At 44.9% G+C, this 26,330-nt stretch overlaps 1 protein-coding gene across 1 annotated transcript in view; it reads left to right on the forward strand.

Moving 5' to 3' along the window:
* Positions 1-26,330, forward strand: part of SAE1 (SUMO1 activating enzyme subunit 1) — a 72,045-nt gene that overhangs the window by 23,982 nt on the left and 21,733 nt on the right. The window contains exons 4-6 of the mRNA XM_037516851.2: positions 711-853; positions 3,514-3,613; positions 14,840-14,945. Of these exons, the coding sequence (XP_037372748.1) occupies positions 711-853; positions 3,514-3,613; positions 14,840-14,945 (349 nt within the window). The remainder of the gene's footprint in view (positions 1-710; positions 854-3,513; positions 3,614-14,839; positions 14,946-26,330) is intronic.

The raw sequence follows: 26,330 nt of genomic DNA on the forward strand, positions 1-26,330 counted from the left end.
GTTTTGTGAGCAAAACGTAACCATTTCCAATACCTCTCTACTTACTGGGAGACAACCTAGAGGCCCCAGAGAAACATCGATAATTCCACTGAGTGAATCACGGGTTCATTGTCTCAGTCTCAATGGAAGGTCACTGGTCTGTAACCTTTTCTTTTGTCCTTAAACTCAGATAAAGTTTCACATTGAAAACTGTGGGAAAATAATCTCAACAGGACTTGTTTATCATCTTTATCTTAACGTATCAATCAAAAGAAGGGGGAAATACCCCCTTAAAAAGATGTGACGTTTGGATAAATTTAAAAAAGTTTGCTTCTCACCATGGCTTATTCAGAATTTAATAGGTTTAATAATTTAGAAATAACTTCTACTAAGTTATAGCTGTTTTTTCCTTTTCATGAAAAGTATGAAATGTGTTTTTTTTGTATGTTCATGCGTTAGGAAAAACAAATTCAGTGAATGACTTTTACTTTCCAGCTAAATATAGTTCGTTTTGTTTGCGGGATGTGGCGGTCTCATGATTTACATCTTCTGCACACTGAGACCTCTAAGTTTTCCTTTGTCTTCCAACCATAGGATCCAAAGAACCTGTTGTACCAGTTTGAAACTGGCTTTAGACATGCCCAGAGTGACTTTTCATTAAGATTTATTTAGACATCAGGGCAGTGATTCACAGTTTGCAAAACTCACACCCAGCCAATTTCTTTCTGCAGGTATGTCTGACTTGCTGTTCCAGAGATGTCATAATTAAAGTTGACCAGATCTGTCACAAAAACAGCATCAAGTTCTTTACAGGAGATGTTTTTGGCTACCATGGATACACATTTGCCAATCTTGGAGAGCATGAATTTGTAGAGTAAGTGTTGGGAGAGGCTGGAGAAGAGAACATTTCAAAATACATTTTTTTCACTGGTAGGAAATGAATCTTTTTTTTAAAAAGATTTATTTTTATTTACGCATGCAAGAACAGGGGTTCAGGCCAGAGGTGTGGGGAGGATTCACCAGAGACAGATTTGGGAGCAGAACAGATGAATTGACTGAAATACACTGAAGAGGGGAGCAGTGGGGAGACAGGAGAGGTCTGCTGCGCCATGTGGGTCACCTCCCTGCCCGCGGATCGAACTCATACTGCAGTGGCTGGTGATAGCTTGATAGCACTGAGACTTTACCCCTGCACCACCTGGGAGGCCCAGAAATGAACCATTTAAAGGAGGCATTTTATTGCAATACTTAGAACATTCAGAAGCCAGTTCATTAATAGATTACTGTCTATCATGTGTTTAGAATTGGAGGGTATTTGATCAGTTTGGACTTCAGGTGAAGCCTCACTCTCTGTTTAGGGGGATATCTTGCTTGGGTTTTAAAAATGTGTTACCCGTTTGGGCTTGCATGTTTCAGGTCAATAGATAGTAAAATGAGTACAAAAGTTTAGCAGTTAGCTCTGGAGCACAGTGAGCCAGAGTCTACCCTGGAAAGGTTCCAAGGTCCGGAGACTGCTCTGATGGAACAAACAGACCGTGTCTTCTCATTTTGAACACTGGGGTTGCAGACCTTGGTGATTCTCACATGATGGGACCTGCAGTGGTTTGAACTTGTAGCTTCTAGATGATAGATGTCAGATTATCCCAGTATTGTAAACCTATATGGGTTGGTATTTTTGGCTGTATTTTCTGACCACCCTTATTGCTAATGAAAAATCGAGAACCTTTGTGGTAGGTGACTCTTCCTACTAAGAGTCAAGAACTGCTTGTTTTGTTTAGCTTCTCAGGCAAGTAACTGATATTTCCCTGGTCTGCAAGAGTTTTGCCTATAAAGTCAAGATGGGGGCAGGACAAACATGTTCAAGATCTCTAGTAATACTAGTGTGTTGGGTTTTTTTTTTTTGTTTGTTTTTGCTTAGAAGAACTGGGGTGTGTGATGGTGGTAGGGTTTGAGAGGATTCAATAGAGATAGAGTGGGGAGCAGAACAGGTGGATCTACTGAAATACACTGCTGAGGGGAGCAGTGGGCAAGACAGGAGAGGTCTGCTGTGCCAGATGTGGGTTAGCTCCCTGGCCAGGGATCCAACTCAGGCCCCAGCAGTAATAGCACTGAGACTTAATCCTTAGGACACCAGGGATGCCCAACACAAGTGTTTTATGGGCAGATTATTTTATTTTTTTTTATTATTTAAAAAAAATTTATTTATCAACACAAGAGCTGGGTTACAGGCCAGAGATGTGGGGGATGAGAGGATCCACCAGAGACAGAGTGGGGAGCAGAACAGGCAGATCGACTGAGACACATAGCTGAGGGGAGCAGCGAGTGAGACAGGAGAGGTCTGCTTCACCATTTGGGTTTCTCCCTGGCCAGCTGGGGATCGAACTTGTGCTGTAGCGGGCTTCATAGTACGTTGCTTAATCCCTTGCGCCACCAGGGAGGCCGTGGGCATATTATTTTAATGTGAACTCCCCGTGGCAGTGGAATTGAATTTGACTATTTCCTGATTCCAGTGAAAAAAACAAGGTTTGTGGAGCGCTTACTTTATGCTTGTTAGTGTGCTAAGTCATTTATTTATTTTAAAAGATTTTATTTTTGTGTAGAAGAACTGGAGTGCAGTTCAGAGGTGCAGGGGTGGTGAGAGGATTCCCCAGAGACAGTGGGGAGCAGAGCAAGCGGATCTACTGAACCACACTGCTGAGGGGAGTGGTGGGGGAGACAGGAGAGGTCTGCTGCACCATGTGGGTCAGTTCCCTGGCCTGGGATCCAACTCAGGCCATCGTGGTGGGCCTGTTTGGTGGTAGTGTTAGGGGGAAAGGATGTCCTAAAGCTAATTCCATACAGGCTTTGTGGACTCCACCCCCACCCCAGGCCGAAGCCAAAGACACTGGGAACTCCAAATCCCATCGCCACCAGAGGAAAGGTGGCTGGGACCTGAGGGTGGAGTTAAGCAGCCAGGTTGGTATAAAGCCAGAAACGTGGGCTTTGGAGGGGTTCCCCCATTTTGGCTCTCCGCCAGCTCGCAGCATCCAGCCAGCTCTGAGAGTGCCTTTGGGTTTCCAGGTCGGCGGATTGGGTAGGACGCATTAAAGACTTTATTTCCCTATTTTCTCCCTGAGTTGTCCATTTTCCTTATTTCCTTTTCCCTTGTAAATAAACCTTTTATTAACCTTTTGTGTGTGCCTGTAGTGGAGTATTAATAAGTCCCTTTTAAGCGCGCGGGTGAGGACCCACAGCCAGGCACCCCATTCAGTATCAGGGCTGCCCTAAAACAGCAGCACTGAGACTTAACCCCCGGGCCACTAGGGAGGAACCTGTGCTAAGCCATATATGTTATTTATTTTGTAATAGTACTGTCAGTGTTATTCCTACATTGTGGGTAACTGCCTCATCAGGTGATCAGTGATGGAGGTGGGATTTGAATCCAGATCTGTCTGACTGCAAAGCTTTTGCTCTTAATCATCACCTTGTACGGTGAGCTGGTGATGGTCTTTGTGTTAGGGTAGAACTCGATTTCCTTCCATTGTTATCTTCTAGGGAGAAAACCAAAGTTGCCAAAGTTAGCCAAGGAGTAGAAGATGGGCCTGATACCAAGAGAGCAAAACTTGATTCACCTGAGACAACCATGGTCAAAAAGGTATGTATGCAGTGTGCGTGCAGGCATGCGTGCTTGAGTGCACACAGAAGTAATACACGTGAGACCTGTGAGTTTACAGGCAATCCCAAGGGCAAAGGATAGAAGATAGTTCCTTTTGAAAGGAGGGACCTCAGCAGACTGGGCCAGCCTTGTCCCATTAAAGGGGGGTGGAGGGGCAGCTGCTGCTTAGTGCCAGCCAGCTGTTGCCAGGAAGGCATGTGGACCCAGATGCCAGATGTGATATGTAGGCTTTTCAAGATAATCTGATATGTAGGCTTTTTTTATATACTCGGTCCCAAATCTTTAACTCCCTTGGTTTTCCTGCTTGCCTTGGTTTGAATGCTGTTCTTGGCAACACTGTGAGGGTTAAAAAGAATTGGCCTGTGGGACTCAACTCGTGGCCACCCTTGGACCTCCTGTATAGGGAGCAGAGTCAGACTGACAGTTTATCAGCATTGTACAAAAGGCCATTACTTTTTGTACAAAAAAATTTTCATTTCTGATTGATAGACTGTTTATGAAGGTCTTTAGGGGGCAAGAGAGAGTCCAACTTGAATTGCTTTTGTTCTGCTTTTTTTCAAAAAGTTTTTTCCTCCCCACCAAGAAGGCCTTGATGTTGACCAGTCTTATCAGGTGTGTATTTTTTTTCCCCCCAATAGTTTTTATTTGGGGCTTAGACTATATTCAGTGCAGTAGTTTCAAGTTATTCTGTAGAACGGAGTGGAAGGGAATTGACAAGACTCCTGATTTCGTAGCTGGCCAGAATCAGTGTTGTTGAACTGAAAGGAGAGACATGACCAAGCCCTATTTACTCTCTGCTTTGTAGATTTAATTGTTGAGAAAGAAAAACAGCTGGTCAGAGCTTGGAGTTAAAATGGCTCTAAAGGGGGGATTCTAAGAGTGCAGAAACCACAAAAGAGACTGCAGAAACCACAAAAGTGGAACTCTTCAAGTTTCCAGCAAGGCTGCTTGGAGATTTTCTTTTTATGTTTGTATTGGAACAGTTCGATGCTGTGAGTGTGATACAGAGGAATTATTAAACCCTAATTTTAGTGTCTATTCACAGGACCATAATTATCCAGAGTGAACATTGGTGTTTTGGCCAAAACTTGGGTCCTTTTCTTTTTTCCTTCCTTTCTTTCTTTTTGAGGCCCAGTCAAGCTTTATCTGAATAGCTCCGTGAGTTTGGTGGTGGTGGTGGGGGGGGGCAATAAATTGTTAACTGAGGAGGAGTACAAAAGCAGCTTTGTGGGTGCTGTCAATTTATAAATCACACCCTCTTACAAGTGTGACACTTGGCCTTGGTGTGAAGGGTTTTATGGCTTAAGGGCCTTCTCTGATTGAGGCGGGTCTTTCACATTCAAATAGAGAGAGCCCTAGCTTTGTTAGCCCTTCACAGCTGGAAGTTTCCCTTGGAGTCAATTCTGATGGTGCTCACTGGGGTGGATCTGGAAACCTCTTTGGGGAGCCACTTTATCTAGCTATGAGGAGAATGTGGGCAGCCCGGCAGGCACTTGCGTACCATTCCTAGGGCTCTCCAGGCACAGAGCTCTTTGTGCAGCCTCTTCCTACATGGGCCCCGATAGGAAGGTATCAAAATATTTCCCAGCTGACATTGTTAGTCAGCTGTTTCCCCTGGACAATTCAGGCTTGGATTCCAACCCCCAGCCCTTAAAGTTGTGAGGCATTCAGTGCATTCCTGATGACAATCTGTGGGATTCCAAACCTTGTCTTTGTGCGGCCTCATCAAGAGCTCTGTGGAGGGACTAGACTGAACTGGGTTGGGCCATAGCTTGGCCACCTTGTGACAAAGCACCTCCAGAGACTGCTCCATGATTCCAGAATTTTCTTCCAATTCAAAAAATCCTTGATTCAGATTCTGTCCTTTGACCTAAATTGTACAGAATAACTTCATGGGCTATGCTCAGCGTGCAGGATGGGGGTGGGGAAGCAGCCACTTCCTGTTTCCTGTGAAGGTTTCTGGTGAGGGTTCCCTTCCCCTCCCCCTTTCCTTAGGTTCAACCAAATGTTGTAAAGCCACTTTTGCTTCAAGGTACACATTGTGCTCCTAAATTAGAAACGTTAAAAAACAAAGAGGAAAAACAGAGCTGTGGTTTTCACACCGTCTAGGAAGACACCGGCCTTTCTAGCACAGGTGCCATCGTGATAAATAAAGCAGTGGGAAGAGGCCTAGCCCAGAGACAGAGGCTCAGCAGCGGTTTGTTTGCTTCCTTTGGAGCCCAGGCGAAGTCATGAGACAGATTTCATCAGAATGAAGTCTTGGGCACAAATCTCATACAGACACTAATGCACAATAGATACAGGAGGGAGCGGTGGTTTTGTGGTGAGGAAGTATCCAAAACAATTTCCCAAAGGAAGGATTGTTGAGAGTTGTCAGGTAAAGGACAGTTTATTAAGCGCCCAAGCCCTGACCAGCATTTGGTCACAGGAACTAGGGTTAACTGTAAGCACAAATGTTAAGGATAGAGTGATTCTTGCTGTGGCATCCCCCACTTAAGACGGCCAGTTCTTTCTACATCTACAATTTGCAAAATGCCTACTGTGTATAAGGCGCCGTATTTAGTGCAGGGGAGCACTTCCAGTCCTGGTGTCTCTATTTACGGCTAATGCTGAAACTAAGAAGTTAAATGACCTGCTCAAGATCACGCAGTTGCATAAAAGAAAGTAAACAGGAGGGCAGAGACCTTGCACCTGGCTAACAGCACAGACTCACCCCATGGCTTTCAGAGTGAATCCTCTTGGAGTTTCTAGAATGATTTGAAGTGTTATGAGGCTGGTGGGATGAAATATGTGAAAATTGGGATCATTTTGGGAAAACCTTCAGAATAAAAGGCCAACAACGTGCTCACTTGTGGTTATTGCTCGTGTTTCATAGATGTTAGGGTTCCAGACAAGGATAGGTGCCTGGTGAGGGTTGCTCCCTGTAATAGCTCTTGAAAAATGAAACACAAAGTATTTGTTCGTGATGTGCTAAGAAATCGATTTACTTTTTTTTTAGAAATAGATTTACTTTTACCTCTGCTTCTGAAATACTAGGTGGCTAATTTGGGCTCTCTTAATAACTTTTCATGAATTAGTTGTGAAATTCCACAGTTGGGTAGTGATTCATTATTTTGATTTCCCCCCTTCTAAGCAAGTTGTTAACATTTTTATCCTCTCACTCCTATCCTTGAAGAAACATTCCTGATGACTAGTTTTTCTTTTACATGGTACCTTGACTTAAAACACTGACTGCCTTTGAGGTTACTTGTCAGTGTCTCCCATTAGAGTTTAAGCTTCATGAGGGCAGGGCAGCTTTGTTTCTGTATTCCCAGCACAGTGCCCAGCACAGTCATATTCAAGAAATGCTAATTTGGTGTAGTTGTGGCTATTCCTGCAGCATAATGTGACAACTCTGCAGGATATGAGGGGAGAAGGGGGTGGGACAGGAGAGGTCTACTGTGCTCTGTAGGTATCTCCCTGGCCTGCTGGGGTCGAACTGGCACTGCAGAGGCTGCAGACAGTTTCACAGCACTGCGCTTAACTGCCTGTGCCACCAGGGAGGCCCTGTAGTTCAGGCGTTTGAGCTGAGCTAAGAACAGTTCCAGAGAGGATGAGGGGCTTGCTGGGGAGTACTTAGAACTGAGGTATCGAATTACTCATTGAGTCTAGACCATATCCTTCAGGCCAGAAAGGTTCAAAACCCTGCAAATTGTCAGGATCACTTGATTTGGGGGAGGGGTGCAAATCGAGGAGAGCTTGGAATGCTAATAGCATGTTTTCTAGGTAGATAGAGGTGGGGTTTGGAGTGGGTGCTGTTGGTGCCTTGCCTCACAGTGAACAAGTTCTGAGCTCTTGGGATGAGGGAAGGGGAGTCCCTCTCTGCATCTCAGCACTGTCCTGTCTGTATTTTTTTACTGTGATATCTGCTATGTTAAGAACAAATTATGGAACATAATATTAAAACCAGCATCATCCAAATGAAAAACAAAAGCATTCCAAGCATTGAACCAGTCTGTTCTGTGCCTTCACCCCTGGGCTTCAGGTATAGCTGAGTGAATTTAAATAGGGTACCTTGAAGGGGCAGATACAGCCCTGCTTGGCTTAGTGTTTTATAATGTGTTGGTAAATCCAAACAGTTAAATAAAGCTTCTGTGATGTTGCAGGTATTCAGTATGATAGTGGTCACCACCGTGGACCTGCCACCGAATTGAAAACATGAAATAACACTGGTGTGGTGGAGACCCCTAGGCTACCCATCCCCAGCATAAGCACCACTATCCTTAATTGAGGTTCTCCTTCCACACATTTCTTCTTATTACATATGTCCGTATTTCCAAGTAATATATGGAATTGTTCTGTATGCTTTTTAACTGCTTAAAAATTGATTTCATATTGTATGTGTGCTGCCACCTGCTCTTTAAGAACAATATTCTGTTTGTGAGACCATCTATGCTTGTATATAGTTCTAGAGCTTTGCTGTCCGTTTTGGTAGCCATTATCCACATGTGGCCATTAAAATGAAAATTAAATAGAAATATAAAAATTCACTTCTTCTCAATAGCCTCAATGTGGTCTCAATAGCCACATTTCAAATACCACATGTGGCTATTGGCACAGGTATCGCCAAGCGCGGACACAGCGTTTCCATCATCACAGCAAGTTCTCTTGAACATCTCTGCAGGACCTCCTTTCTGTGTGAATACATTACTGTTTATTTATCCATTTTTGTATTGATGGCATTCAGGTATGTAAGTTTTTGCTATCAACACATTGTGCTGTGGTCAGTGTGTTTTCTGTGTGTGTGTTGGTATAATATCTCCTTGGGTAAAGTGTGATTTCTCTAGGCTACATGCTCAGGAGGAAAACTAGGGTATGTGTATCCTCAGCTTTACCAGACCCTGCTAAATACTCCCAAGTAGTTTTGTCAACTTACGTTCCAAAACCAGCAGCAGTATGTGTTAGCAGCAACATTTGGTAACTTGGGGCTCACTTGCCACTCTGCTGAGTGTGAAAACCGGCCGGGATTGTGGTTGTCATTGTTAGAGTGCTTTTGAAGACTATAGCCTCCTATGAATTGGTGTGGAAATTAGGACGAGAAATCTGTAGTTATGAAATTTCTTTCAATTTTGATTTCCATTCAGTTTTCCATCCAGAACTATATCCTTTGGGGTTTTTTTTTTTTTTTTTTTTTTAAGATTTATTTTTATTTATTTATTTGTGCATACAAGAGCTTGGATGTAGGCCAGAGGTGGGAGAGGGGGTTGGTGAGAGGAGTCACCAGAGACAGAAAGGGGAGCAGAACAGGTGGATCTACTGAAATACACTGCTGAGGGGAGCAGCAGGCGAGGCAGGAGAGGTCTGCTGTGCTATGTGGGTCAGTTTCCTGGCTGGGCATCGAACTTGTGCTGTAGTGGCTGTTGATAGCCTCATGGTGCTGAGACTTAACCCCTGTGCCACCAGGGAGGCACAGAACTATATCCCTTGTTACAGATGTTAAGGCTGATTTAAAAAATGAAACATGTTCACAGTCCCAAATGTGGAAAATACAGAGCCCGCTGAGAAAATGTGAACCCCCTGCTAAGTACTCATGGCGGAAACACTCTTTTCAGTATTCTTTCTGTACCTCGATGTGGTAACCTGCGAGTACGATTCCATATATGTATTGTCTTTCGCTCATGTCACTCAATGTATTTTCACAAGCACTCCCCAAATCTTTCTGTCTACCCTGGAGAGCGCAGTCTGAAATGGCTGTGTTGGTTTTCCTTTTGATGCCTGGTCGTAAAGTGTTGAACCCATCTCTGGTTAAGCTGAGCTTAATGTACTTCCCTGCTGTGCTGCATGGCTCAGCACCACCCACAGTGTGACAGGTAGCCGGTGTGGAGAGACTTGTTGTTCATATTTACTGTTGGGGTTAGTGGCACATAAAGCAGGTTGGACCCTCTCAACACATGAAACTTCTTTATTGGCAGCCTTGTCTCTCCAGCGCCATGCCTTCACCATGGTCCTGGCCTCAGGTCACGGATACCCATGTGAGGAGGAATCAGTGAATGTGTGCGAGGGCTCGTTAGCCTTAACTAGAATGTCAGGTTGAAATTCTCAGGAAAGGAGTAGCGGAGGGGAGTGGGTTAGGCGTTCTAGGTGGAGGGATGCTGAACCCAGCGCGGAATGAATTCCTGAAGTCATTAAGGTGGTGCTACTACCCGGCAGCCACTGGGCTGGGTGTCTCCTCTGAAAGACCCTTCTTTCCCTGAGAGCTGTGTCAAGTGCTTTTTCTTCCTAAATCCAGTGCTAACGAGGTGGGTAAGGCAAGTACTACCTTTTGCCTTTCTTACTAATTGCATCTGATTAGGTGACTTGATTGTAATTTTATTTTTAATTGTTGAATGACAAGTCACTCACAGTTTGAAGGAAAAAAAGACATTAATTGGAGGTAAACTGGACTAGTACAGGAAGCATCGAATAACTGCTGCGATCTGAGAAGGGTAAAGACTACAGCAGTTGGGGAGCCTTAGAAGTCATAGGACTTGGACTTTACTGTTACTGTGTTTTCCTTTCCACTAATCTGGAATTTCCAGGAAGAATAATCCGGTTGGTCTGGGGCTCTCCTCTGTCCCCTGTGACTGGAGATGCTAGAACACATTGTAGCCAAGGTCACTGAGGCTTCCTGCCCTTGAAAGTTGGCTGCTACACACAGGCTTCAGAGAGAGAAAGTCATTTGCTTAGGGTTATAAGTTAATGGCAAGACAGTCAATCGTTACTTGGGGTGGAAAAAGGACTAAAAACTTTGACCTTCTTCCAAGTTAGTCTCCTCGAAGGGTGAGGACTCCATGGGATCAGTGAGATGTAGCTGCCTAGTCTTTGCGCCCAGTTCTAAACCACATTTTGGATACCTGGGATGCCTGTATTCCCGTGCCTGGACACCTCTCAGCCTCCTTGGGCTTCTTTCCTGATCTGCCTCGAGAGTGTGGACCTCGCCACAGCACCTGCACGCCTAGGCCGGAGGGGTAGATGTGGCGGTGGCGAAGGAAGGAATGGTGGCCTCACTCAATTGCAAAGCCTTGTGCTTAATAGGACAGCCAGAGAGGGGAAAGGTGGGGGCCTGCTTTCCCAGTACACCTCATTGTGGCACAGAACTCTCCAGGACTCTCACAGAACCATCAAGATTTGAACCTGGCCTTCCAGGTGGTGCTGAAGAAAGGTGTATTTGTCAAGGCGGAGAATACTTCAAGGCAGGAATATACTTTATTAAATAACTTGCTAGTATGATTTATAACTGAATATGTAGACTTGATTTATGAGTTTTCAATTGTGCTCTTGCCCCAGGCCTTGAAAGTATTCAAGGCTGGGCCTCCCCGGTGGTGCAGCGGTTGAGCGCTGGGTTGCGAAACTGCCTGCAGCCTCTGCAGCTCCGGTTTGATCCCCGGCTGCTCCCCGGCCACCAGAGGAGGGTCCCACATGGTGCGCAGACCTCTCCTGCCGCCCACTGCTCCCCTCAGCAGTGTACCTCAGTCCTTCTGCCTGCTATGATCCCCGCTTTGTCTCTGGTGAATTCTCTCGCCCTCCCGCACTTCTGACTGTACCCACTGCTTGCATAAATAAATAAAATAAATCTTAAATAAATAAATAAATAAATAAATAAATAAATAAATAAAATCTTTAAAAAAAAAAGAAAGTATTCGAGGCAGACCTGCCTGGGATGGAAAGTCTGAAATACAACTTCTTCATTTGCTCTTCATTTGTTTTCTGATGGTCTAACAAATTAGTACATTCTTAGCATGACACTTAGCCTGACAAACTACAAAAACTCTGAATTAAGATATTGGTAGTTTTTTACATCTGATAAGATTTTGTTTGCTCACTCTGATGTGTTCTTCCCCACACTGTTAATGCATTGACCTGTATTGTAAGTCTTGTTCAGAAAAGGGGACCTGGCAGTATGTTACCAGGCGTTAATGGCACTAGGATGTCTAAATGACTTATCTTTTGAGGTCAAACAGACCCCTTGGCCAGAAGGTTTGAGGGCAATAGAAACCTCTTGTATACTAGCTTTTACAGTGGACCCCAATCCCAAGGGGATAATTATGTGGAGGCAGACGGCCACCTCAAAAACCGTGACTGTTTCAGCTTTCGCTGGCAATTTATGTTTTCATTTTTCAGATCCATTTCAGTTTGTAGCAAGCTATGTAAGCTGCCTGGTAGCTGATAGAGCTTGGTTCAGTTAACCTCCTAGATGATACCATTGTCGTCTTTCTTTTTCAAATACCTGTTTGTGTGGTCTGAGTGTAGAGTGAGAGAAGAAAGGAAGAGGCACACCTTAGTTTGAAATTATTTATGTGTGCACACACACCATTTTAAACTTAGCAAAAGTAGCTAATACTGAGAACCATTTTTTCCTGAACCATTTGAGAGTAAGAGGCCAACCCATGCCCTGTCACTCCTAAGTTCTTTCAGTCTGTGTTTTCTTAAGGCTTTCTGCATAAAACACACCAGCCCTCAAAATCAAGAAATTCACATCACTGTACCAAGCCTTCCAAGTCCTCACTTCCCTTTCAGGTATTAGCATTTGTTCCAATCATGCTCTTGATGGCAAAAGGTATCTAGTGTATCATGATTTCTGTGTATCATGATTTCTGTGACACTTTTAAGGATTATTAGCCAGTTATTTTGTAAACTGTCCCTCAGCTTGGATCCTCCGATGTTCTCTCATGATTAGATCCCAGCTACACATCTTTGGCAGAAATATCAAGGCATGCCTGCTGCTTATCACATCCTGGGGTCTGGTATGTGGCTTCCACATGCCCCTTTGATCACTTGAGTAAAATTTCTGTCTGACTCCTTGGATAACAGTCCCTTTTTTCCCTGTGTGAAACTGTAACATTTTGTGGACAAGTATTTTTAAGATGTGTAAATATCTCTCATTCCTCATCAAATTTCATTAGTTAACTTCTCACTGCCCCAGCTTTGAAATCTGCTATTTCTGCAAGGAGAAACATTTCTCTTAGTGAGGAATGGTGATTAGAAACCAAGGTAGAGGTGTTAGGTGTGCTCGTTGATACCAGACTGTCACGCTCAGATCTTCTCAGTGGATTTAGCTAAAGTTTGTGTGCACACACCTACACACACAACTATACTTACTACTTTCCTTTTTTTTTTTTTTTTTTAGATTTATTTTATTTTTTATGCATAAAAGAGCTGGAGTATAGGGTAGAGGTGTGGGGCAGTGAGAGGATTCACTAGAGACAGAGTGGGGAACAGAACAGGCAGACTGGGGCCTCCCCGGTGGCGCAGCGGTTGAGCGCTGGGTTGGGAAGCTGCCGGCAGTCTCTGCAGCGCCGGTTCAATCCCCGGCTGCTCCCCGGCCTCGGGAGGAGGGTCCCACATGGCGCGCAGACCTCTCCTGCCGCCCGCTGCTCCCCTCAGCAGTGTACTTCAGTCCTTCTGCCTGCTCTGCTCCCCGCTCTGGCTCTGGTGAATTCTCTCTCCCTCCCGCGCTTCTAACTGTACCCAGTGCTTGTATGTATCAATCAATCAATCAATAAATAAATCTAAAAAAAAAAAAAAAAAAAAAAAGAACAGGCAGACTGATAGAAATACACTGCTGAGGGGGCCTCCCCGGTGGTGCAGCAGTTGAGCGCTGGGTTGCAAAGCTGCCCGCAGCCTCTGCAGCGCCGGTTCGATCCCTGGCTGCTCCCTGGCCACAGGAGGAGGGTCCCACATGGTGCGCAGACCTCTCCTGCTGCCCGCTGCTCCCCTCAGCAGTGTACTTCGTTCCTTCTGCCTGCTCTGCTCCCCGCTCTGGCTCTGGTGAATTCTCTCACCCTCCCGCGCTTCTGACTGTACCCAGTGCTTGCATAAATAAATAAATAAATAAATAAATGAATGAATGAATGAATCTTTAAAAAAAAAAAATACACTGCTGAGGGGGTGTAGCAGGTGAGACAGGAGAGGTCTCCTGCGCCATGTGGGTCAGCTCCCTGACCGGGATTGAACTCGTGCTGCTGTGGCTGCAGATAGCTTCATAGTGCTGCTAAACCCCTTGTGCCACCAGGGAGGCCCTACACTTATTTCTTAAGCTGTCTGATGTACTACTGAAAATTGAGCTCAGTTCTTTTCACATTTTGAATTCGATTCTTGTCTCATTGCAAGGGACTCGATTCTTCCTGAGCCTCAATTTATTTACTTTTTTCAAGCCTATAGCTGTTAGCACTATCCCATTGCTACTCCCTGGGGATGCCCTTTGTACCTTGTCTACTCTCTCCTCCAACCAGGCTGCCCAGCTCACATCCTTCTCTTCCCTTCCTCAGTCCCAGCAAATGGCTTTTGAACTGAATTATCTAGAACAGGGAATGGCAAGCCATTTTCATAGTTATATTCAGTTATTAATATTTGCAAATACATGGGCCTCTCCTGGTGGCGCAGCGGTCGAGCGCTGGGCTGTGAAGCTGCCCACAACCTCTGCAGCGCCAGTTCAATCCCTGGCCACTGGCAAGGGTCCCACATGGTACGCAGACCTCTCCTGCTGCGCCTGCTGCTCCCCTCAGCAGTGTATTTCGTCAGTCTGCCTGTTCTGTTCCCCGCTCTGGCTCTGGTGAATTCTTTCACCCTCCCGCACTTCTGATGTACCCAGTGCTTGTATAAATAAATAAATCTCAAAAAAAAAAAAATATTTGCAAGTACAAAGGTGTCATGGCAATTTTCAGGATAATTTTTTGATTTAGCTTAATGGTTTTAGTCATACTTCCTCCTACCACAGGACATTTGTGAACACTCATTTCCACAGCCTGGAACTTTCATTCCATCCCCGTTTACTTATTGTTTTTCTTGCTATTTTTTGGTATTGCCCATCATCATCACCAAACCATTGCTTTTTCCCCCTACTGTTACAAAAAATATTTCGTTGAATATGTTTAGACACACTCTTGCTCAGTCGCCTGGGTATTTCTGGAGAGTACATACAGCCAGGATAGAACTAGGTCTTTGGAGGCTGTACTCTGTCTTCTTCAGCGCAGGGAGGATGTGTCCTGCCTTGCTGCGTCTCCAGTGCCCAGTGGTGCCCATAGTAAGTACATAATAGGTGTTTATTGCATTTGAATGGGCCTCCGTTTACATTTATTTTAATGAACAATAAACCTTAAATCATGACATCTGCTCTGCCTTGTGATTTCAAGCCATTGTGTTTTATCGCTGCTAAGTACTTTTGTCTGTGTCTCCTTTTTCAAACAGAAGGTGGTCTTCTGCTCTGTTAAAGAAGCCCTGGAAGTGGACTGGAGCAGCGATAAGGCAAAGGCAGCTCTGAAGCGCACAACTTCGGATTACTTTCTCCTTCAAGGTGAGCAGCACCTGAAGCAGAACCCCCTAGTGAGGTCTTTGTCTGTGATGCTGTGAATGTGGCTGCAGAGTCCATAGGCTTCTAGACATTTGCCCTGAGTTGAGTCCCGCATTAGCTATTCTAGTGGCCAGCAAAGTGGGTGGCTATGAGACTCATCCTTGAACTCTGTTTTTTGTTTTTTTTTTTAAAAAGATTTATTTATTTATGCATACAAGAATTGGGGTATAGACCAGAGGTGCAGGAGGTGAGAAGATTCACCAAACAGAGTAGGGAGCAGAACAGGTGGATCGACTGAAATACACTGCTGAGGGGAACAGCGAGCAACACAGGCGAGGTCTGCTGCGACATGTCAGTCAGCTCCCTGGCCGGAAATTGAATCCATGCCGCAGCGGCTGGCGATAGCTTGATAGTGCTGAGACTTTAACCCTGCGCCACCAGGGAGGCCCTAGGTACTGTTATTATCCATGTTTTACAAACAAGGTACTGAAAGTTTATTTACTCATGTTCTCAAAGTTACATGGCAAGTGAGTATAAAATTAATACTGGTTTGCTAATTAGTGTAAAAATAAGCCATGTTTGTTACAGAAAATACCAGAAAAGCTCAAAGAAAAAATTGTGGCATTTTTGTGCCTCTAGATGTGTGCTTTCCAACTTCTCCCTGCATCACAGTGCATGTAGCACGGTGTTTGTACCAAATACTGGGTTTACTTACCCACCTGTCCCCAGTGTCTGTTTCATCGCCTGGTTAACTCAGAATCTCTGCACAACTATATCCATCCTCAGGGAAACTTAGAGAAAGAGTGATTTTTTTTAAAAAAATATTTATTTATGCATATAAGAGCTGGGGCACAGGCAGGAGATGCAGGGGGTGAGAGGATTCACCAGAGACAGAGTGGGGAACAGAACAGGCAGACTGACTGAAATACACTGCTGCGGGGAGCAGCGGGCAAGACAGGAGAGGTCTGCCTCGCCATGTGGGTTTCTCCCTGGCCAGCCGGGGATTGAACTCGTGCCGCAGAGGCTGTGGATTACTTCATAGTTCAGTGCTTAACCCCTTGTGCCACCAGGGAGGCCTTGTTTTTTGTAAAATTTGCAAAGCACTTTTGGGTCGCATTTGGCCTTCTTGAGCTGTCCTTTCCCCAGGGCTGAATTGAAGCTGCATCCCCAACTCCTTTCTTCCCTTTGTGCAGACTCCAACCCACATCCTTGCAAGTGTAACCCTCAACCCCCTTCCATCCTTCTCCACCCCTAACCCCTCAGTTCGGACAAATGGTAAGTACTCTGGTAGTTTTGAAAATATTCTCCCTCTCCAGACCTTTTATATATCAATTCAAAGGGCAATACATAAAACTGTATAAGATTTCTTTATTAATTAGTCAGAAGCTCAGTGAAAGTTAAAGTTTATGCTCTATGAATAAAGATTTTCCCAGATAAGTATTGTTAACCAGACTGAGGACAGAGAAAGGAACAACTTTAAAGCTCTCCGTTTGTTAGAAATAATGAAGTGGGTCAAATAGAACTGAGTCTAGTGATGCTCAGAAACACCTCCTTGAGGTCTTCCCCGGTGGCGCAGCAGTTGAGTGCTGGGTTGCGAGGCTGCTTGCAGCCTCTGCAGTGCCGGTTTGATCCCCGGCCACCGGGTGAGGGTCCCACATGGCGCGCAGGCCTCTTCTGCCGCCCGCTGCTCCCCTCAGCAGTGTACTTCATCAGTCTGCCTGCTGTATTCTCCCCTCTGGCTCTGGTGAATTCTCTCACCCTCCCGCTCTTCTGACTGTACCCAGTGCTTGTATAAATAGATAGAAAGAAAGAGAGCGAGCGAGAGAGAAAGAGAGAAGAAACACCTCCTTGATGGACTAGGCCGGGACAACCAGGCAGTGCCTGCTGGTGTTAGAGCAGCTCCCCATGCCGTGAGGGTTCAGTGTGAGCAGGGGACCTGGGCCACTGGGGGAAGCTAATGGCTCAGCGCCTGTCACTTAGAGAGCCCTTAGTGAGAAGTAGACAAGTAGACATTAATTTGCAAACGTGTTGTGTATGACCTGAGAATTTCTAGGTACTGTGTGTTAAAGAAGTTGACTGACTTTTAAGTTTAACATTATTCCATGTTCTCAACAAGGGGCAGTTTTTCCCTCCTGGCACACTGACAGTGTCTGGAGAGATTTGGGGTTGTTGATAGTTGGAGATGAGGTAAGGAGAGGTGTTCTGGCTTTTAATGGAAGAGGTCAGAGACTTCACTGAGTATTGCATGGCACATGGCACTGGACAGGGGCCCTCTCCCTATGATGGAGTTATCTGCCCCCAATATTAGTGGGGCTATGGTTGAGAAACCCTGATAACCCTTTGTAATTTCCAGAGTATTTTCTTGTCACATCACTCTTAAAGAGGTGTTTGGGTAGGAATTATTATTTCCAGTTTGGTCTCCTGAGATGAGAAAAAAATAGACCCAGAGAGACTTGGGATTTTGTTTTGTTTTAAAGATATATGCATATAAGAACTGAGGTGTAGGCCAGAGGCATGGGGCAGGTGAGAGGATTCGCCAGAGAGAATGGGGAGCAGAACAGGCAGATCTACTGAAATACACTGCTGAGGGGAGCAGTGGGGAGACAGGAGATGTCTGCTGCGCCATGTGAGTTAACTCCCTAGCTGGGGATTGAACTCATGTTGCAGTGGCTGCCTATAGCTTGATAGTGCTGTGTCTTTAACTCCTGTGCCACCACGGAGGCCCAAGGCTCTGTGTTTTGTCCAAGAGGACACAGGTTATAGATGGGGAAGGAGGTTGGGCCTCAACCGCTCAGGTCATTGAAGTCTATAATCAGTGAAACGCTGTGAGAAATGCCAGGCAGTTATAGCATCAAGGCTCTGTTTCCTCAGCACAGGGTGGATAGTAGCACGTTGGATCCTTACCCTGTTCATAGAACTAGCTAGTAAAAAACAAAAAGAAGACTATAAAGAAAAATTAAGAAAAAGACCAAAGGGGTGTGTGCATGTGTGTGTGTGTGTGTGTGTGTATGTGTGTATGTAAAGCAGCAGCAAAAGAAGTAGCTGCTGTTCCCCATTTTTAGGTATTTTAAAAGGCACAGACTGGTGCCCCAGGCCTGTGGCTGTCCCTGCCCTCAGGATCCCATCCTTGAGATGAGAGTCAAAAGCCACTACTTTGGAAACAGTGTTGGGAAAAGTGTATTTAATCCGGATGTCTCTGGTACCATCAAGTTACCGGGGTCAGGGGCTCATGGTCGTGAGGAAGGTGCAGTAACTATAATGTTGTGACTTGTGTGACAGGCAGTGGTACACAGTTCTTTAGAACAGGAGCTTTAGAATCAAAACAGATTTGGCCTTCAGTGCTGGCTCTGCCGTGTTCTGAGATAGAGGCTGAGCCACTAGCATGAGCTCCTCGACACCATCACATCCCCACCTGCCGGGCTGTTAACAGCACTTGCCTCAGAGGGCTTTTGTGAGGCCTGCGTGGTACAGATGCACAGTGCTCGCACACAGCACATCCTGCAGACCTGTGTTCTTCACCACGTTGTGTTTGGGGGTTTGGCAATGAGTGTGTACTTGGTAACTATAGAAGTTACAAGATTGGCCCAATTTCCCCTAAATTCCATACTTGAGTAGGTGTTATCATAGCAGCAACAGTCCTGTTGGGCTTTCATTCTCTGCCTGCAACAGTTTGTTGATAGTACAGCATATGTTTACTTCTCTCTTCTATGTGGTACTAATTATCTTTCAGTTTCAAGTTTCAGAGCTTTCGATTCGGTGATTAAAGCTGTATGTTCATTAGTTAACAGTCATGGACTTTTTTTTTTTTTTTTTTTTTTTTGATAAAAGCCACATACCATAAAATGTACCGTCTCAGCCCTTTTTACACATATAGTTAGTTCTGTAATAGTCTCACACACACATCCTCCATCCAAGGAGGACAGATAAGTGCTTCCTACTCTTCCTCCAGTCCTCGCCTGTGGCAGACGTGGCTGAAGGAGCCTTATTGTTGGCTGGCACGCCTGAACCATCAGGCCACTTTCCCCAGAGCCTCGAAATCCTTTGAACAGCGCTGCCTGTGGTCACTCTGACTTGGCTCGCAAAATGAGCCCACTTCTTATTGTAATTAGACTTTATGATAAGAATGAGGCCTAGAAGGGAAGTGACTCACCACGACTATACAACATATGGTTTTAGGTCTAAACCCAAGTCTCCTACTTAAAGTTCTTTTATACCACATTCAGTGCTCATCCCTGATTTTTTGGTAAGCAATATAACCTTCCCTCAACCTTTCTCTGCAGCAGAGGACAAATCCTAAACTCTCTTGTGTGTTGCCACGTGCACAGTCCTGATGATTTTTGTGCTCCCTTCTGAGCTCTGCTGTCTTTCCAGAGGTGCTGCAACTAGAACCCCAAGGAGTGTTCCAAATGCAGTGAGCTTGGGAGGGTTGCTTCTGGGAATTTCTCTCTTGAATTTAGGGTTGTGCTGTCTGCGGGACTAAGATTCTGAGGCAGAGAGAAATGGTTCTTGTGACCTCTGTCCCTGGTTATTAGGTCCTCAGAAACCCTTGCTTGTATTAAGCTAACTCTTTGTAGGTGTAGCATCTTGTTCTTTTTTTTTTTTTTTTTAATTTTTAAAAAAATTTTTATATTCCCCATACAATTGCGACCCCCTTATTTTGACCCCAATCCCTCCCCTTCACGCCCCCCACCCCCCATAGAGTGTCTCTGGTTCATAGTTGTTTGTTGATTTTGATTTTTTCTTTCTTATATTCTTTTTCCTGGTCCCTTATTTAAGTTTTCTAGATTCATGCTATGAGTGAGACCATTGGTATTTTTCTTTTTCTTTCTGTGTAGCATCTTGTTCTTGAATATACCCAGAGGAATACTTGTTTCAATTTTCTGCTTGGCCATTCATATAAATTGAATTTTTTTTTTTATAATTTGACATCATTGGATTTTTCCAGGAGAGATAGTGGCTTCCACATGTGAAGTTGCCTTCTGTCCACTGTACTGACTCTCACATGTCTTTGTGACCTGGGACAAATAAATAAGTCAACTTGCCTCTCTCAGATTTTGTTTTCACACCTATAAAGTACTAAGACTAAGCTGTTTTTAAAATCTCTTCTCATTGTTAATCATGAATCTAAAAGAATACCATTTCTTTCTTGTGTCTTCTGATTCTGATTTTTGCTTTTATATATACTTTTTTTATTGAAATATGATTTGTACCCAACAAGCCGCCCATTGTATTTCTATTAAAGTTATGGAAATTATTTCATTAATTATTATTATTTAATGAATTATTTCATTAATTCATTTCATTAATTCAATATCCTTCAATTAGTCCTGAGGTTTGATACTAAACTTTCTTTTTGGGCAGTCTGCCATACCAGTCAGTGTGCGATCTGACTGGAGCAGTGGACAGTTTCATGACACAGAAAAAGCACCTCTCTGATGGCGCAAGGGATTAAGTCTCAGCACTATAAAATTTGATTTAGATCATAAGGTATGTTTGACCCATGGACTGTGCTCTATAAGACACCCCTCTAAACTAGGGGGTGTTGTTCAATTTCAGATCAGGAAACCAGCACATCAGCACCGCTGTGCAGAAACCCTGCTTTGAGGCTGTCACGAAGGGCATCTGAATTCTGACCCAGACAGTCATCTTTTTCCTCCCTAAGAAACATTTGAATTTTTTTTTTACTGAAAAAATACCATAGTAAAAATTATCAAATGGTTCACAAGGATGTAAAAAAATTTTTTTCTTCATTAAATCCTTCCCATTTTCCCCTCTTCGAGTTTTCCAGGAAACTACATTAAGAATTTCTTGAGTATATTCTTGAACCATGACTAACAGTTATAATCATGCTTGCGTGTGTGTAACTGAACTGATGGTATTTTTTTTTTTTCATTTGATGGCCGAAAGTGATGTGGAAAGATTTGGGGCATGTATAGTGTGACCTCATCTGTCTTGTTGGCTGTGTGCTGTCATCTTCCTTGGGGTGTACATTATCTGTGACCAGCCGCATCTTGAAAAGAATGCCAGGTGCTTTCCGTTTTTCCCAGTCCTTGCTTGGCCCTCAGAGCCTTTCTAGGAACATGACTAATGCCAGACGATGCCTTTGGAGCCTAGTGGGACAGGGTGCCTGGCTGTGGTGCCTGCCTGAGAAGGCCTGCGCAAACCAGGCTGTGTCTTGCCATGCCTGATGGAGCACATGGAAGGTGTTCAATAAATAAATACCGAACATGTGTGACCAGTTGATGCTTGTCTGCGTCTTTGCTCCACTTTAGAGGAGAGCCACATGCCCGCTGGCGACCCCTGCAAGTCTTCTTGCCTACGTGCTCCCAGGGCACCCACCAGGCTTTATGCCAACTTTCCCTGTTCCTCACATGCGGGTGTTCCTTGCTGCCGCATTCCCAGTTCTGCCTCCTGTGAAGCAGCTGCCTTACCGGTCAGTGCGTGTTTGCCTTGTTGGGGTGTTGAGTGTTTTTCCAGTTTACTTAATAAGATAGTGGCCAGACTGAATGTTTCCTGCTGCATTTTTCCACTATCTTGAGAGCTGGCCTTGCCATGTGTGAGCAAAAGGTCTCATCTTTTTATTATTCTCCCATGGCATGTTGCAAAACATTAAGTGTGAGCTGATTTCCTGTGGCAAAAAGTTGACTTTGATTTGTTCTTTTTGAGGTTACAGTGAGTTTATCATAACAGGAGTGCTAAAAATAATCTGGTCGAGTATGGAAACAGCATTCAGTCACCAGCCTGAACAATAACATGCAGGTTTAGTCCAGAGCAGGAAGAAACGGACTTCATCTCAAAATGAGAGTTGCTTAGCAGAGAACCCTTGGCAATCTTCATTTGTCAGTTGCTGTTCTGATAAGTGGTGGAAAAGTACTTGGGCCATTTTTGAGCTGCGGATTAAAGCTGAAATTATCTCTGTCCAAACACTTTTTGAGCACCTGCTATGTGCCACATCCCATGCCTGGGATCCTCAGAGGATTTTTCATTTGCCAATGAAAAATACAAGCAAATAATTCTGCTCGTTGTGAGGAGAGCTATAACAGAGGGGCATTGAGAAAGCTGTCGTATCGATTGAGCCGGTTTTCAGTTTGTGTGATTCCATAATAATCAAAAACAAACTTACAGGAGCTTAGGGAACAAGGGCCATCTCTTGGGAGTTGGGAAGAGGAGACAAAAAGGAAGAGACACCCAAGATAGATTTGGAAGGGCAGGTATCTGCTAGATGGTAAAAGAGATAAAACATTTGCAGGCTGAGGAGAAGCATGTACATGGAGCCAGCAGAGCACACACGGCGCAGACCATGTCACAGCCAGACAGGTGTGGGGGCCGACCTGCCGTAGCATATCCAGGGCCCTGACTTTTAGGCTTTTATTCTTCCAGTCAGTGCCTCCCTAACTGGTAGACTAGCAGAATCACTCAGGGAGCCTTTGAAAAATACAGATTCCCTGGGTCTAGCCCAAATTTATTGAATCAAAATAACTACATGTGTCTCTGTGGGAGTGGATCAACCAGATGCCTCCTCTCTGACCATGAGTTCCGCTGTATTTCTCTCCCACAGCCATCCCTCATCCCTCGCTTAGCCCCTTTGCCAGCTTCTGCTGGTCTTTTCCTTCTTTTTTTAAATTTATGCATTCAAGAACTGGGGTACAGTTTAAAGGTGCGGAGAGGTGTGTGTGAGGAGATTCACCAGAGACAGAGTAGGGAACAGAACAGGCGGATTGACTGAAATACACTGCTGAGAGGAGCAGCAGGAGACAGGAGAGGTCTGCCGTATCATGTGGGTCAGCTCCCTGGCCGGGGATTGAACTCGTGCTGCAGTGGCTGCGGATAGCTTTATAGTGCTGCGACTTAACTCCTGCACCACCCTTTTCCTTCTTCTAATCTATATTCAATTACCAGGCTGATCTGTCAAAAAACTAAAATCCTCCCGTGATTCTCTCATCTTCAGGGGACAATTTACATTTCTGGATTGGTGTTCAGACCTACAGCCTGCAGATTGCCTTTACTCCTTCCTGCCTCTGTCTACTCTCCTAGAGCCCTACATTTATATTGAACTACTTGCTGTCCACCAAATATCTGTCACCCCAGTCTTTTCTACACATTTCTGTTCCTTTCACTTGGAATATCCTGCTTCAACCATTTCCACTTGCCTTCACTGCTCGCTCAGCTCCACTGTCCGCTCCAGGAATCCAACTCCCCATATCTGAATTGGCTTTCTTTCCTCTGTAACACCAAACTATCTTCTGGGCAATGGAACTGACTAGAGGGCAGGGGCCCCTGCCTCCTCCTGACGGTTAGCATAGGCCTGGTGCAGAGCAAGGGTTTTGGCAAATGTGGGTTAATTGATTGCTACAGCCACCTACCCCATCTTTGAAGCGTCTTGAAGTTCTCACCTGCACCTTCATTCATTTCTTTAGACCTATATAAAGCCATTGAGGTGGTACTGATTTGGATAGCTGGCCTACGACTTTTCCCATTGTGCCACAAGACAGCCCCAGACTAGCCTGCATCACTGTGCCGAAATCATACAAAAGATCGGGGCGTGCACCCACTTTTGACTACCAAGTCTGGGGCACAAGGGCTTATTAATAACCAGTTGCTAAAATCTCTGTTAGGACCTGGTGAGGTCAGACATAGGACCCTCCATGGGGGAATTAGTCATTTTCCTAAGGTGGCTAGTCTTGTTTCAGAAATCTGGCCACATGTGTCTGGTGTTCACATCTGCTTTATCCCACCGTCAATCTTTCCCAAGCCTTGATTCGGATTTAGAAGAAAGAAGTTTTAGGTTTCTACTCTGCCATATATTTCTGGCCTTGTGAGTTCCCTTCCCTGTGTGACCTCTGTGTTCTCACTTTGAAATGGAGGAGGTAGTGGTTGTCTTCCACTCCAGTGGTCATGTAGAGGACAGCAGTGCTTTAGGGGTAGTTGTCTTTTCCCTTTTTTAACTGTACAGCATCTTCTTGGAACGTTGGTCAGATGCCTCGGAGATTGCCATTTCATGTGTTCTTCCAGAACTTTCTAGTATTTTTATACCTCTTCTTTCCTTATTGCTACGTGGAATCTTTTGTAAGGTTCTTTAACGATGGACACATTTTTTTTACTGTTAAAGAAAGATTGTAGAAAACTTTGTTCCCTTGATTCCGCCTTCCTCTATCATATCCCAACCACTGTGTTCTTACTACTTTTAGAGGACTTTGTTTCTAGACTTCAGCGGGACTTGGTGATCTGTTGTCTTCAGAAGGAACGTCTAATTTTAGAACTTGAAACCTTTGCCAACCAGACTGGAGGCAGCCGTTGCTGTTTGGGCAAGGTGTCCCCAGTGGGTGTTTGGTGTCTCGCAGTGACAGGAACTACCAAGGAGGCTACAGCCACGGGGCAGTACGTTCTGATAATGGTCAGTAGCCAAGAGCATGTTGATTTGCTGCTGTCATGACCACAAATGTTTAAAAATAATTCATGGGGAGGGAGAAAGCAAAAACCAGTGGGTTTTGTTTTTCTTAGTTGTTGTTATTTGGGGGTTTTTGGGTGCCACTGCCTTATCAGTGGTAGAGAATACAGACCACAGTCATTCAGAAAGGAAGAAGCTCTGCCATGCAGCAGGGAGGAGGTGAGGGGAAGGGCAGGGGTGACCCATAAGTGCAGTCAGCAGAGTCAGCTGTCAGCAGAGTCTGGTGAGAGAGCAGACTTTGCTTAGGCCTCTGTTCCCCTTCTCAGTCTGAACAGTTGACCTCCCCCATAGGCTCTTGAGGCCTAGGCGGGGGCCTGGTGCTCATTGTGCTTTAGTGATTGTTGGATGGGTATTTCCATGCATCACAGTCACATCAGATGTCCACAGCGCCCCCAGGAAAGCAGGTCTTACTACAATCATCCTATTTTCATCCCAAATTGAGTCTTGGAGAGACTAAGTCCTTTGTCCAGAGTTGCCAAACCTAGTAAGTTGTGTCAGCATCCCCCAACACTGCATTTCTCAAAGTGCTCAGACTCTGATTATTAGCATTACCAATAATAGCATTATGTCCCCTTTCTAAATCTGAACTCACAAGAGCCCCGTGACACTTTCTTAACTCCATCCTTGCAGATGGGGAACTGAGGCCCACCGAGACCACATTGCAATAATGGACAACATTGTCAGCAACCTGCCTTGTTTTTTTCTTTGCAGACCCACATCTCCCCACCCCCGGTTTTTAGCCTGTGTTTGAGCTGCTCTCGGGCCCCAAGCCCAGCTGCAATTCTTGTTTAAAGCCTCACATCTTTTCTCTGACTGTCAGACAACAGTCACGGGGATGTCCTGTGCCATCTTCTCTGGGGAAGAGCGGTTGGCAGAGAGCAGCAGATGCCCAGAGTCAAGGTCATGTGCCACTCAAGTGCTAGGCTGGAGAAAAGACCCTCTCTCCCTGCTGCTGGTGACAGGGCACGGTGGGTCTGAATGGAGAGGGCTCTGTCAGAACAGCTCTGTGAGTCGGGGCTGCGGTTGACTGGGCTGCTAATAAGTGGCCATGCAGAAGTCTCTGGAGCTCTATCCTTGTCCTCCCCTTCTACATTTTAGAATTGTTTTGTCCCTACCTTTTTGTAAATTACAGTCTTTCCATCTGTTCAGAACGTTCCACTTTAAAGGTGAGAGTCAGGCTCAGGAATGAATCGACATTTTTGAGAGGAGATGCTGAATATTTTGCTGGGCAGTCTAAGTGAGTGGTTTGCATTATTCTAAAGTGGTGGGCTCTGGAATGGGGAGCCAGATCTGTCAGACTTTTCTTTTTTTTTTTTAAAGATTTATTTATTTATTTATTTAATTTTATTCTGGGTACAGTCAGAAGCGCAGGAGGGTGAGAGAATTCACCAGAGCCAGAGCGGAGAGTAGACCAGGCAGAGTGACGAAGTACACTGCTGAGGGGAGCAGTGGGCGGCAGGAGAGGTCTGCGCGCCATGCGGGACCCCTCGCCGGAGGCCGGGGATCGAACCGGTGCTGCAGAGGCTATGGGCAGCTTTGCAGCCCAGAGCTCAACCGCTGTGTCACCGGGGAGGCCCAGACTTTTCTTTTTATCTGGCATGTCTTCTGTCTTGTCTCTGCTTCTAGGGAGGCAGCATAACGTAGAGGTTGCCATTGTGTACAGTGCCTTTTGAGTCCATTGTGATTCTTAACCTTGTTCTGTTGTATTTGATTTTTACATAGTAAAGCTCATTCTAAATAGTGGATATTATATACCCTTTTTTGAAATCTCAGTGTTGAAAAAACATGATTAAGGTCTAGTAAAGCATAATTTCAATATTCCACTTGTAGTACATATCATACTTTATGTAGTCATCCTGTTACTGGGTGAGATTATTTTCAGGTTTTCTGTGATATAAATAATACAATAGTGACCTTTTATATCTGTACCATTGGTTAGG

This window comes from Talpa occidentalis, unplaced genomic scaffold, assembly GCF_014898055.3.
Source record: "Talpa occidentalis isolate TD23 unplaced genomic scaffold, MPIMG_talOcc4v2.1 talOcc4.17, whole genome shotgun sequence".
Taxonomy (NCBI): Eukaryota; Metazoa; Chordata; class Mammalia; order Eulipotyphla; family Talpidae; genus Talpa; species Talpa occidentalis.